The 13,970-nt window shown below is 42.6% G+C and overlaps 1 protein-coding gene across 2 annotated transcripts; it reads right to left on the bottom strand.

The window, feature by feature from the left end:
- Positions 1 to 592: 592 nt before the first annotated feature.
- Positions 593 to 12,293, bottom strand: LOC131468897 (potassium voltage-gated channel subfamily A member 2-like). Of its 2 annotated transcripts, none has more exons than XM_058643587.1 (2): positions 12,042 to 12,293; positions 593 to 6,692 (listed from the first exon to the last, which is right to left on the bottom strand). In XM_058643587.1, the coding sequence occupies exon 2, from the start codon at positions 6,574 to 6,576 to the stop codon at positions 5,074 to 5,076; it is 1,503 nt and encodes a 500-aa protein (XP_058499570.1). In that variant the 5' UTR covers positions 6,577 to 6,692; positions 12,042 to 12,293; the 3' UTR covers positions 593 to 5,073. The 2 variants fall into 2 exon arrangements, with proteins under 2 accessions (XP_058499570.1, XP_058499568.1); XM_058643585.1 differs by lacking the exon at positions 12,042 to 12,293 and adding an exon at positions 9,490 to 9,678.
- Positions 12,294 to 13,970: the final 1,677 nt, after the last annotated feature.

Raw genomic sequence — 13,970 nt, forward strand, 5'->3', positions numbered from 1 at the left:
GGGAGAAGAATGACATCATCTACTGAACATGACTGCGATGTCATGATCACCCCAAGGAGGGGAGAGGCAAATGAGTTGTAGTGTTAACTGTTTGTACTTGCCACACTCTTGAGCCACAGAGGAAGAACGTGTTGCTTTCCTCTGTCTTTTTTATTCTTTCTCTTGACACACTTTACAGGAGCTCACTGCTTTTATAAATAGACCACTTTGCTTTCTCAGTAAACCACAAAGTGCAAAGCGAGAAGCAGGACACAAAACCATCCAGGGGTCGATTCAAATACACCTGCTGTAATGCACATGAGAGGGGCTGCTACAGTGATGCTCCCATCCATTTATACTGCGCAGCATGGATCATCAAGTGGCCAAATCTTCATTCATTCTGGTATGAGATCTCCCTCACAGACACCATCTTATGTTTGCTTTGTTTAGATAGTTGCAAATTCAGTCATACAAATGTATGAAATATTTAATAGAGCTCCTGTAGCTGACATCCCACAACCAAGGTAACGCCCCCGTGGCAGGGTACTACGCAACAACCATAATGTTACGTTCCAAAAATGACAAGAAGCAAAACAGACACGTAAGGTTATTGTAAAGATGTTGTTATTGTTTTAATCATCATACTATTATTTATATTTTTACAATGATTTTCAATGACAAAAGTGTCTCTTTCATGACATTTTCTAATGTCAAGTGTCCAGATCCATTTCCCTTTTATGTAACAACAGACAGAATGCATCTTGGTTAAGCATTTAACTTACAACAGTACAAAAACAAATAAACAAACAAAAAAGGTTTTCATACATAAAGTTAGAGCAGAATCCAGCCATGACAACACAACACAATGAAGGAGCTAGAAACAATCAGAAAAATGGCTGAAGAAGGCAAATTAAATGCAGTATGTGTTCAGACAATAAAGAAAGGAGCCAATTGACCAAGGCCTACTCATGTGTTTCAGTCAGACCTCACTGATATGAGCTGATAATAACTTTCAAGTATGAAAACATGGTTAATAAACAAACAATAAATGAATGACAAACATAACATAAAGGTAAAAGTTCTCAGAAATGTTATTTCCTTCATACACATCCATCCTTTCTCTTTAGCACACAAACCTAAAAGCTAATTCACCTCCTATGAAACCTAATTTCTTGCATTATTTCATTTAGCACACACGGATTCCCTGCGGGCGCGAGAGTCTGTACGTCATGGCAAGAGTGTGTTAAAGCTGAAGCTTCAGGCAGTTTATGACATCAATGGCAGCAGCTGTAACTTGTACATCTATTGTTTTACATGCATTCTCAGTCCATTCAGTTTTTGTTTGGGTACTGAATTTTGACGGGTGCATCTCTGTCCTGACAGCATTTAGCAGGTGTACATTGGCAGGTATTGTGTGTACATGTGTGTACAGCAGCTGTCCCAAAGTCCAGTGTGTGTGCCATGTGACTTCTTGTCTCTGTTTGTAAATTATACAGCAATTGTGTGTTTTCTTGGTACAGATCCCCATGTGGTGTCTCAATGGTTTCTGTCTGTGTTGACAGACCATGTCACATCAGTTGTGTGCTTGCTAACGAGAGGGAAACAGAGCAGTCCATGTGAGGCCTTCAATCACATTAAGTCACATTAAGGTGTTCCAGTACAGTGTGGAGAAATACATAAATACATCAGAGGGTCTGGGCAGTGTTTACCTCACTTTCATCATCGTGTTGTTCTTCCCCAATCGTTCCTCTCTTTCCTCTCTTCAACTCAAGTGAGCGTGGCAACATATTCCTTTAGTTTCTATTTAATATACTACATGCATGTGTTCAGTGTATATAGTGTGTAAACAGCCTGTAAAGGTGGAGAAGCTCAATAGTCACTCCGGCATGGAGTCAAGGAGAGTGTTGTAGAACTGCTACCACATTGTATTTAAAAGCTACACACTCTCCGCTTCTGTCTAAAAGCTCTCTCTCTCTCTCTCTCTCTCTCTCTCTCTGTCCATCTGTCTCTCTTGGTCTCTTATAGACACTCTGCGCACAATCAGAGACAACACTTAGCGTGATGGACATATATGTCAGAGACAGACACTCCAGCAGTCCCTTGGAGCGTGATGATGCACTTGGTTGAGCACAATGTCAGATGGAACAACTGCTTGAATAGTCCACTGGGTTTGGCAGCACACACAGGAGTAGCCACTGTTGTGCTTTCACTCTGAGACATACATGAGAATATGAGGACTTTACAGCCGAGAAGAGCAAGACACAAGCCTGTCAAAACCTTCCTCGTTTCCTTTAAAAATCATAGTTTATGTTTATCATGTGTGGTTGTGAGCTACTGAGTGCACCGTGTGCATCCCCTCAGCGAAGAATTAGGCAAGCACACGTCAATGAATACGTGCACACAAAAAGCTCACCTAATAAAATCTACACTTGCTTAAGTGCACGCTATCTTGACTAAACCCCGAAACCAATTTGATTTGTTATTGAGGCTCATTGTCCCAGTCTCCTCCCCTTCTTTCTTGATGGATGGTGTGAGGCATTGATAGGCTAGACATCTGCAACTTGGTGTCAGATGTCACTACTAGACAACTTCTCCTTGCCCTAACTCAGGTCTCAGCCCACATTTTGGCATTGGCTGGAATTACATTATCTCACTGTTAGGCAGCCTTTTTCCAACTGGAACCTTCAGTTTGTTTTGCTTTGGAAACTCTCCTGTATCAAATCAATGTTTTTAGCTTGGAGGGACACAAAAGCTGCTGGTCTACTGCTGCCTCATTTGGTAAGTTTGCGTTACTTAGATAAATCTAAATGAATGAAGTCACAAAACTTTGAAGCTTGTTGATGGAGGCAGCACTTTGATCAACAACACATGAGTTTGGCACTCATGTGTTGTTGATCCAAGTGCTGATGTAAAATCACTGATTTTCTTCTATGCATGGTAAGGGAAGTGAGTTGCAAAGCAACACCAACTTCAGTTTCCAGTTGGGAAAGGCTAATAATGAGATAAAGTGGGAAACATATACTAATATTTTATCACGTGTGCCCTTTGACTTAAATCTGTTTTTCCATGTGTCCACATTAGCAGCCCTGTTTTCACTGGCAGCATGTCTGTTTAATTCAAGGCGAAGGGAGCACTCGCAGTGCAGTGAGCTCTGACAATGTGCCAGTACCTCATAAATCCACACTTCAGAAATCCTAAATCCTTTTGTTAGAGACAGTTTACAGACCTTCTCATGGACACACAACCTCTCTGGGTAAATACTTAACATAGGTTGCGATAGCACTGGCAGAAAGATGCATACACAAAGCATCACTCATACTCCACAAGCAAAGACCACTTGGTTTCATAGATTGCACATAGAGCCAGTACCTCTACAAATAGAAGGATATATTGGAGTAAATTTGCCTTTTGATTATGTATTGTTCATACTAATGCATGCTATGATGAACCTCACAGGGCATGCATCACTACAATAGCAGAAGATAATCTTTTGTATGGTAATAAAGGACACGTTCTCTATATTCCAGGTGTCTTTGGTGACCTAATAGTTCAGCTAGCAACATTTAATACACTTAAATCCAACAGCAATATCTTGAATTACTTGAACCAGAGGCAAGGAGACGTTTACTGATCTTACTGGATTTTTAAAGCTATAAATGAGAAGTCTGGAAAAGCCCACACTTTAAAATTGTTAAACCAATAGTTTGTAAGACTGGAAAGGCTTCATTTTACAAAAATGCAACCAATGCATCCCACCCACTCTCATCAGGTTATAGTGCAAACGGAAGAGGATTTGAACAAACAAGTGTTTCAGAGACAAATTGCCAACCCTAGCTTTAGCGAGGAGTCTATGACAGAGAGCTCATGACAGGCTTCAGTGATTCTCTTTGATCGCTCATGTGAGATTTGTATGGTCAAGAAAACGTACAGCTGTGCATCCGATTCTGCAACAGAAAACCTGAAACGTTGCTTCAGAGAACAACAGTGATCAAAACTCCCCCCCCTAGATATGCTACTTAATCTCATCAGATCTATTTCTACACACATGGAATGCTATGAAGTCAACAATCGTGACATTAATGCTGTTGCTATTACAGTGGAGCAGGTGGCAGCGGACAAGACACTTGAAGGTACAGTTAAGAAGTTAAGGTCTATAACGGGTGGTTGATCATACAAATGTAAGCTAGAAGCACACATTCATCATGTTACTTTAAAAAAAACATACAAATGAACATACAGCAAAAAATAGGACATTCACTCTGTTTAGAGGGACATTTCCTCTGTCCACCTGCTGTAGCCTCCAGTTATTGGAAAAAGGCAGAGTCTCGGTGAGTGCGTATTCTACAATAAAATCCACTCTACTCTGTAAAATGGCAGGAAAAGGGGTGATGTGCTCTTGTGGTCCACAACTACAGAGTGTCATATCTGTTGGTCTCGACAGAGGACACTAGCTTGTACTAGAAAATATCTAGCAGGCCCAGGGAGTAAAGCTAGTGCACACGGGTCACAATGAATGTTTTCCCCTGACAGAACAGCTGTGGTCTTTGATTTAGTTTTTTCTCTGAGTCTGGACCTTGGCAGTTAGAGCAGCTGATTACAGTTGCCCATGAATGCTGATAATACATTTTTTTATTTATTTATTTTTTGTTTTAATCACAAGTTAACAAAGTGCTTTTAAAATGAAAAGTTACATTGATCTACATGATTATTGCTATCTTGCAACTTCACCCAACGGCAGCTTGAGCAACAATGTATAAACGTATGGTCCCATTACACTGTTAATATTGATTAGTATTGGTTAGGCTACTATTTGGCTACTTTTGCAAGCAGGACGACTACTGTTGTATAGTTAAAGATTAACTACATGCACACACTGACTATGTCCTAAAGAAGACAGGGAGTAGTTCTATAATATGCAATGATAGGTCCATAGGATATTAGGAGAATGTGAGGTCTTTCTCTTGGCCTTTTCTCTGAGAGAATCTCACTCATCTGCTGTGGATTCTCATCCTGGGCACCATACATTAGTCACCCCAGGTAGTCCCTGTAGTCCCTGTAGACCCAGTTGAAGTTTACTATCACTACCAGCTCACATTATACATCTGTACGCTTCTTAGTGATATTTACGTAATTAGTGTTGGCCAGGGTACAGTTTCCAGTTTTCATGCTCTCTGGTCTGAAGTCCTCGGTGCTGTGGTTCACCGCCTCTTGGATCTCTACATAGTCAGATTTGCTGAGTGTGGAGCCACTGCCACTCCGGCCGCTCTTCTTCAGGTCGTCAGCTGAGCTGGCTTTAGGCACGCTTGGGACATTCAGATACTGTGCCTGTTCCTCACCCTCCGTCTCTCTGTGGTAGAAGTAGTTGAAGTTAGACACGATTACAGGTACAGGCAGGGCAATAGTCAGCACACCAGCGATTGCGCAGAGAGACCCCACAATCTTTCCACCGATAGTTACTGGGACCATGTCTCCATAGCCTACAGTGGTCATGGAAACCACAGCCCACCAAAAGGCCTCGGGAATGCTGGAGAACTGGGACTCTGGCTCGTCTGCTTCGGCAAAGTAGACAGCACTGGAGAAGAGGATCACACCAATAAACAAGAAGAAGATGAGGAGTCCAAGCTCACGCATACTGGCCTTCAGAGTCTGTCCCAAGATCTGGAGCCCCTTGGAGTGACGTGAGAGTTTGAATATACGGAACACTCTGACTAGACGGATGACACGGAGAATAGCTAAAGACATAGCTTGCTGTCCTGCTTGGCTGTCCTCTGGCCTCTCTGCCAGCTCAGTGCCCAGTGTGATGAAGTAAGGGATGATTGCCACAATATCAATGATATTCATAATGTTGCCAAAAAATCCTGCTTTACTGGGGCAGGCAAAGAACCTGACTAGGAACTCAAATGAGAACCAGATGATACAGAGGGTCTCCACAATGAAGAAGGGATCTGTAAAATATGGAGAGCTGTCATAGGTAGAGGTGATGTTGTACATAGACTGGTGTGCATATTTGTACATTTCCTCATCATCGTTTCGGAAAACTGGCAGTGTCTCCAGGCAGAAGCTGACAATAGAGATAAGAATCACCATGACAGAAATGATGGCAATGATACGAGCGGGACCTGAGCTCTCTGGATACTCAAACAGCAGCCACACTTGTCTCTGAAATTCATTCTCTGGCAGAGGTCGTTCCTCTTCCTTTATGAAACCTTCGTCCTCTCTGAAGATCTCCATAGCCTCCTCACCTAATTCATAAAAGCGTATCTCCTCGGAAAAAATGTCCAGGGTCACATTAACAGGCCGACGCAGCCTCCCTCCTGATTGGTAATAATACAGAATAGCATCAAAACTGGGACGATTTCGGTCAAAAAAGTATTCATTCCGCAGAGGATCAAAATATCTCATCCTTTTTTTGGGATCGCCGAGTAGTGTCTGCGGAAACTGAGAGAGGGTCTTGAGCTGTGTCTCAAAGCGCAAGCCTGAGATGTTGATGACGACTCTCTCGCAGCACTCGTGGTCTGGCTCTGGATCATAATGTTCATGAGGCTGTCCCGGATGTGCCGCTGCTTCATCCGTGGGGTCACCGGTAGCAACCGTCATGCTGGAGGAAAATGGGACCTGCAGCTTTCAGACAGGGTGGGGCCACGTCGGGCAGGAGGGAATAAAAACACTTCACACTTGTGGATTCAGCTGCTGGCAGACGTACCAGTGAGGAGCTGCAGGACAGGGCAGAGAGCAAAGGTGTGAGATTAAAGTTATTACAGTGTGTTCACTTTTGTATTTACTATATAAAATCACCATACGCACATTTTGAGGGTCTTAATCTTATTTGTACACCGTAACAAGTTGCTGCTAATTTTAGGGCTGCAATAATTATTCGAAGACATTATTCATTATTATTAATAAACTACCTAACTAAATCATGCAGTAATAGGAATACACAATACAGACTTAGGAAACGTCGTCAGAAACGTGTGTTTGAATACTGTGATAACAATCAAAACCCTAACCCATTTGACCCTTTTTTTGTATTATGTGTGAGAAAAAAAAAAAAAAAAAAACATCTTTCACCGCCGACAAAAACCCACCAGTAATTCCCTGCATTGCCCTTGATTTCAAAGCCTCCTTGTAAAACATTCATGCACATTCAGGGCAGTTGAGACAAGCAGGAGTGGCTGAACCATTGCATTGGCTCCATTGTGTCTATGTGTATTAGGTTATGGGTTCTCCCTCATTTGAGCAGAGTGCAGGATCAATATGCTAGCCAGTAATACTGTATCAGCTCTCACAGGGAGCAGTTACAACAAACAAATCTGATTATATGCTGAGTGCTCCATATCATCTTTTTGATGTCTTTCCTCTTTCTGTGTATGTGTGATATGATCACCATTCCCTCCCTTAAACATGCACACCTTCGTCAAGTCACGGATCATATGAATAGTTCATCAGTATATAGGAGTGAGATAAAAAGGTAAATATGGCAGTGTGTCATCATCATGACTCATGAGCTAAATGGTACCAAATATCGAATATTATAAATATATCTTCTTCTTTCAGCTTATCCCCTTAGGGGTCGCCACAGCAGATCATCCGACTCCATTCTGCCCTCGCCCTTGTGTCCTCCTCTCTTGCACCATCTGTGTCCTCGTGTCCTTCTTCACAACACCTCAATCTTCCACACCATTTGTCCATTATAATCACTATCCCTCCTCTGCACATGACCAACCATTTCAACTTTGTCTCTCTCACTTTATTTCCAAACGAGCTGTCCCTCGAATATGCTCTATGGGATGTTTTGACGCTGTCTACCTTGTAGACCGTCCCTTTAACCCTTCAACCCTTGAACACCGAGTGTATCGCAGACAGCAAAAAAATTCCAATGGTTTCCGGAAGCTGAGAAGTCAAAGCCGACATGTGGTTATTACAGTAATTACCACACGAAACACTCAAACAAATGTTATTTTATGTTTTATACTGTTCAAATTTCAAATTGAACACGTAAAATATGGTGTTCATGTAACACAAAAGTGTTTTTGTTTTTTTTAAATAAAACTTTATTTTTCTTTATTTTAAATTGTTACTGCATCACATGTTAAAATATTCTATTAAGTTGTAAATAACTGCCAGATATTGAAAGTTATTGTGAAAAAATGGGCAAAAGCATTTTCTGGCCCTTTTATGGTTAAAATAACGAAAAAAATAAAAAAAGTCCAGCCATACATTTTGAGGTTTAGGTGTTAAAGGGTTTAACTTTTGCTGCTATCCCTCTATATATAATATAATAAGTAATTTTAATACAGAAACAGCTCTCTAAAGAGATTTAACTTGCCAGTGTCACTACATTGTTTTTGAGAAACCCTGATTTACTCTGACACTTGACATACGTGATAATTGTTGTTCACCCATCCATCAGTTGTCTAGCGTTTTATCCTCCGCATGAAGGCCACGGGTCACTGGAGCCAATTCCAGCTGACACAGGGCAAATGCTGGGGTACAACCACGACAGGTCATAATTATCGCTCACATTATTTTAAAAAGTCACACGCTTTGGCAAAGGGTTTCAGTCATCCCTGTAACCACACGCCTCCAGTCTATAGTCTGTGGCACTTTGAATTAACCCTGACTGAGAGATAGCTGGTTCACACGCAAAGGAGGTGATGCAGTGTTGAAACATACAAAAGAGCAAAACGAGAATATATTCCATCCAACAGATAAAGAAGAAACGTCCAATCACATTGTTGCATAATGGGATGTTTTGACCAATCAGATCACAGTAGAGCTCTGATACAGGTCCCTGCTGGTGATTTTTTATGCAAGGAAATCTAAAACAAGTGTATAAGAGAGTCAGACAATAAACACCAATAATACATGGGTCAATATCCACAGGGTCAAGAGTCTGTGTGTATATGATGAAAGGAGTACAGGACACAGATGAAATTTAACCATCCTGCCAGCTGTAATGAACATTTGTATGTTTCAACCCTGTGATGCTTTTTTTTTTTAATTACTCTGTGACGCTGTAAGGAAAATTCACAATATTTTCCCTGGTGCTAACCAGGTGCTTCGTTTCCACAAGGATCAGTCCTCGGACCCATCCTGTTCAAGCTCTACACGCTCCCTCTTGGAAAAGTCAGAAGTCACTTTGTGATATCATTCCACTGCTACGCAGATGACACACACTATACATGAGGACGGACGCCCCCTCAACACCATCAGCAACATCACATCTATCCAGGCTCACTGCATGTCTGGAGGAGATTAGGACGTGGATGAGGCATAACTTTCTCCAGCTGAACAGTTCCAAAACTGAAGCCATCCGCACTGGTTACCCTCATCAGATCCAAAACTCCGCCATAACCTGTATGACTTTCTCCGGCAAGGACATCCCTCTATCATCAACAGTTACCAACCTCGGTGTCAGGTTTGACCCCCATCTAACCTTTGAGGCCCACACCTCTGCAAAATATAATTTTACCACCTCAGAAATATAGCCAGACTCCGTCCCACTCTTACCTTAAGAGATGCTAAGAATCTCGTCCACGCCTTTGTCTCCTGCAGACTGGATTACTGTAACGCACTTCTCAGTGGGATTCCCAGCAAGAGCATCCAAAAACTACAACACGTTCAAAACAGTGCCGCTAGGATCCTGCTGAGAGTACGTAAACACAAACACATCACACCCATTCTCCACTCACTACACTGGCTTCCCATCTCTGCCCGGGTCGAATATAAAGACTCCCTCCTCACATTCCAGTGCATCCATGGCAACGCCCCCAGTACCTCAAAGAATTTGTCACCCCCCAGATCTGAGCTCGCTCACTTCGCTCCACCAACAGCTAACAACTGGTTTTGTTGTTATCCCCTCAATAACACAGCAGACCACAGAAAAGCCCAGCACTCAGAGAGCACAGGAATGATTACATCTTCACTGGATCCACAATCTGTATAGAAATGTACCTGCTTATAGATATTACCTTTTTACATAAGCATGAGAAAATGCATCCTGATCTGTTAAGATGTCACTGAGATACACATCATAACAAATTGCCCCATTTTATTCAAAACCAATGACGGATATGGTTTTTCTTCTTTTTTTCTTTTTTACAGTTTTGCCCATTATACAAGATTTTTGGCAGAGATAATAATGAGGCTTACATTCCATTGCAGGACAGCTCAAGAGCTAAATAATACTGGTGCTGCATATGAACCTGTGTCAGCAAAAGATGTAGTACAATGACCCGCGTCTGTGTCGAGGCGGTGCCTTTCGCTGGACACAGAGACATGCAAGCAGTTAATTAGCAGCTAAACGTCACTTTTGCTCAGGTGAATGTCGAGGGGATGCCGACGGACATCTGGACAGAAGACGACCACAAATTGAGCGACATGTATTAACAACATCAGTGTTTCCACCGGAAGACACAAAAAGAGAAATAATCAGACTGCAGAATACGCGCTGGACATCAGGTGACAGACGTCTGGCCAAGTTTATCCGTACATCACACTGTCCCTGCCCTCTCCTCCCCACACAACTGGCTCAAGCAGCCCCAGACGTTACAAACACTATGGAAGCTGCTAAACCCGGTAGATGCTATCATTTTCCTCCACAACAATTCAAAATAAACCACAACGTTTGGATGATGTAAATCAATGACGTCAATGATATCAACGATGTCAGGTATTTGTAAGACTTGGACAAAAAAACAGGACAGGTGTCAGGTTCGGGTCGGGTTTGGTCAACGTTCTCTCCGACTCCCAAGCCCACACTGGAGTAGACACGTTGCTCAGTCCTTATGTTTATGTCATTTCCCCCCCAGAAACATGAGCCTGTGGATTGCTGCAGCGATTTTGTAATAATTATTAAAATGTGTATCCTATTTTGAGTTACCCTGTGAACATAGCAGATCATATTATGGTCAGTCTATTCGAATAGCGTACATCTCTGCAGAGCTCTGCAGAGCAGTAACCTTGAAACTTCCCAGACCACTGCATAAAAGCTACAGTGTATGCACAGGAGTATTGGCTTTTACTTTGGAGACACAGCCACAGAGGTGTAATCAAAGGAGCAAATATCTGGATAAACATCAGCAAGTTCTCCCACCTACTGCCACTGCCACTTGTGAGGCATGTTTACAGTCTTTCCTCTGGTGATGTGTGTCTGGACCCAGCTCAATTTTCCATATCCACAGTCACAGCAGTCTCTCTCCTTCTCTCTCTCTCTCTCTCTCTCCCCCTCTGTCTCTCTCTGTGTCTCTCTGTCTCTGTCTGTCATGTATCACCAGAAGCTCTAAATCGGCAGCCTGCAGCATTGGGGAGTGGGAGAAGGGGGACAAGGTGTGAGGATGCAGGAGTTACCTCCCTGTTTAGCCTCAGCGGATACATGCTGTCCCTGTCTGCGTGTTGCAGACAGATGCTAGAAGCTTATTGTGGCTGAAGTTGGTACAGGTGGTGGTGGAGGCATGTTCGTTAAATGGTTTACAGCCACTTGTACTCAGGACGGAGGCTGTGGGAGGTGTGGGAGGCGATATTGTCACTATTTCAGAATCATTCTAAATAGAAATCACCTGTTTGATCCACAGACGCGTCCACATTTGTTGTTTACCTCATTAATCTCTCTTCTCATATATAATCCACCATCTTTTTCTTTACTGGGAATACCCACAATAACACACCAGTGATGCCCATTAGTGGGTTTACTACTGGATGCTGATGTTCCATCAAATATCACAGTCCTTTAAATGTGTGTGTGTTGTTGTTGTTGTTGTTGTTTTTAACATATCCTTTTTTTCTCCAAGATTTCTGATAAAACAACCAAGTTCATGCACGGGGATGTTGACACATTATACAAATGACAATTGTGCCGTTTGATTGACAAGCGCGATTGAGTTAGTTTGGAGAGGCAGGTGTCAGACATACTCATGTAAAAGCCGTTTTGCGGTCCCTTTGCTGAGTGGAATGAAGGACAGCCACAGTTAAGACTCTATGCATTAAACAAAGCAGCGGCATAACATCATCTCATCTGTGGGATTACACAGCATCATTTCAGATAATGACATGCAGGAATTCACCCTCATTCTCTTCGTCTTCCTCTTAAAAGGTGTCTTTAGGTCGCGAGTCCATTCCCTTCATGTCTGTTATTTTCCCCCTCACGTCCCTGCAGTGACCACGCAGTGTGTCCAGTTGGCCGTGTCATCTCATCACGACACGCGTGTGCCTGAGCTGCCGATCTCTTCCCACGTCTTTTCTATTTCACCGTAATTCAGCACAGTTCGGGGATGCGTGGGCTGCAGTTGGACATCGCAGCGCATACCAACAGCATCTCGCGCGCGCCTCGCCCCATCCTGCGCGACGCACGCCCCCCCCTTTCCTGGCATTCCTGTCCTCGCGCCGCTCCACATTAAAGGGCAAGTATCGCCGTGTGTTTTTGTGTGAACTTGTGTGAATTGGTCCAGGACCTTTACTGGTCATTAACACTGACCTTTTCAGCACCAGCAGTCCTGATGCGCTGTTAGAAAAACCAGCAGTGGCCATCATAGCTGGTCACCAGCACATGGTGACCAGCATCATGTTATGATGCTGGTCCAGCATGGGCAGGTTAACCAGCATCAATCAGAATCCTATGCTGGTCATACGCTGGTTAGTGGATGCTCTAGAGACTAAAAATAAGGACAAATCAAAGTCTTAACAAGAGTTAATGTTGAATGTTTTGTAGAAAATGTAGAAAAAACTGTCATAGTCTGTAAAAATGTATAACAATTGTATATTTTTTTAACTTTCTACAATAGGAAGTGGTACTATGATCATTTATTGTCAACAGTAGGTACAGTATGAAATTCAAGGAACAGAGCATCCATCCCTAAAGCGGACACAGTCAAAAGTATAAATATACCCACTATTACCCACAGATAAAATATAAACACTTTATTCTATAAAATAGAAAATGTGAACAATTTGAACTTCTGCTATGGATATATTTGAATCCCAAGCCTAAAATGCAGCATTCACTTCAGAGACCACCCTCTCCTTATGACACATTCAGTTGTGTGTGGTGTCAGTGGATAGTGGTCACAAGTGTCATGGGTCATCAGGCCTTTGAACAGCACTCCTGAAGTCATTTTCCACTCTGCAGCCTCACAGCAACAACGGACCTCTGTATTTATGGTATGTAGCTGTGTGTTTTCCTCTCCTTCCACTCCGTGACATGACAGACAGCAGATCTCTTGTTGAAAATAAAGGACAGCATCTTTATTGTCAACTGAAATTGGGAGGTCAGATGGAGGGTCGATCAGAGCCACTGCGACTAAGCCACAAGCAACCAAACTGACTGACTGTGTCTAACATTCTAATATTCATCCATGTTTTTGATGGTGGGAGGGAGAACATGCAAAACTCCACACGTAAAGCTGCAAGACTGGGAATCGAAGTGTGTAAAAATAAGTGCCGGTATAGTCCCTTTATTCTAATGAGGCTGTTATGTGCGGCTTATTGAAATATCTCTCTTTCCTCTCTCTCTCTTTCCTCTCCACTCATCTGTGCTTCATTTCATTTCAAGGGAGAAGGCAACATCGGAGTGAAGTTTAAATGGAGGAGGAAAGAGAGAGAGTGGACGGAGAATGGGTTGCCAGCTGGAGGGCTCTTTGTTTTTTTTCTCCCTCCTCAGATGGTTTGGTTATTTTAGTTATTTAGGTTATTTTATCTATTTTTCTCTTGGCTGGTCCAGAACTACCCACCTTTTGTTACTTTTGCCGAGATCTTCCAATTTTTGTTTACTTTGGTTTTGAAATGATGAGTTAATAAAGTAATAAACGATGAATTATTAATTGGGTAAACTTGTGGCGTCCTTCATTGTTCGGTCTCCTATTGAGCCAGGTCCATATTGTCTAAGGGAGGCCGTAACAGAGGTGAGTGTGTCAGTGTAATGTCAGGTGAATCAGAACCTCCAAGTGCAACGGCCATTATGGTTTGTCCATGTCAGGCTTCTATAGAACCATGGCGTG

The sequence above is a fragment of the Solea solea genome, chromosome 11, assembly GCF_958295425.1.
Source record: "Solea solea chromosome 11, fSolSol10.1, whole genome shotgun sequence".
Classification (NCBI taxonomy): domain Eukaryota; kingdom Metazoa; phylum Chordata; class Actinopteri; order Pleuronectiformes; family Soleidae; genus Solea; species Solea solea.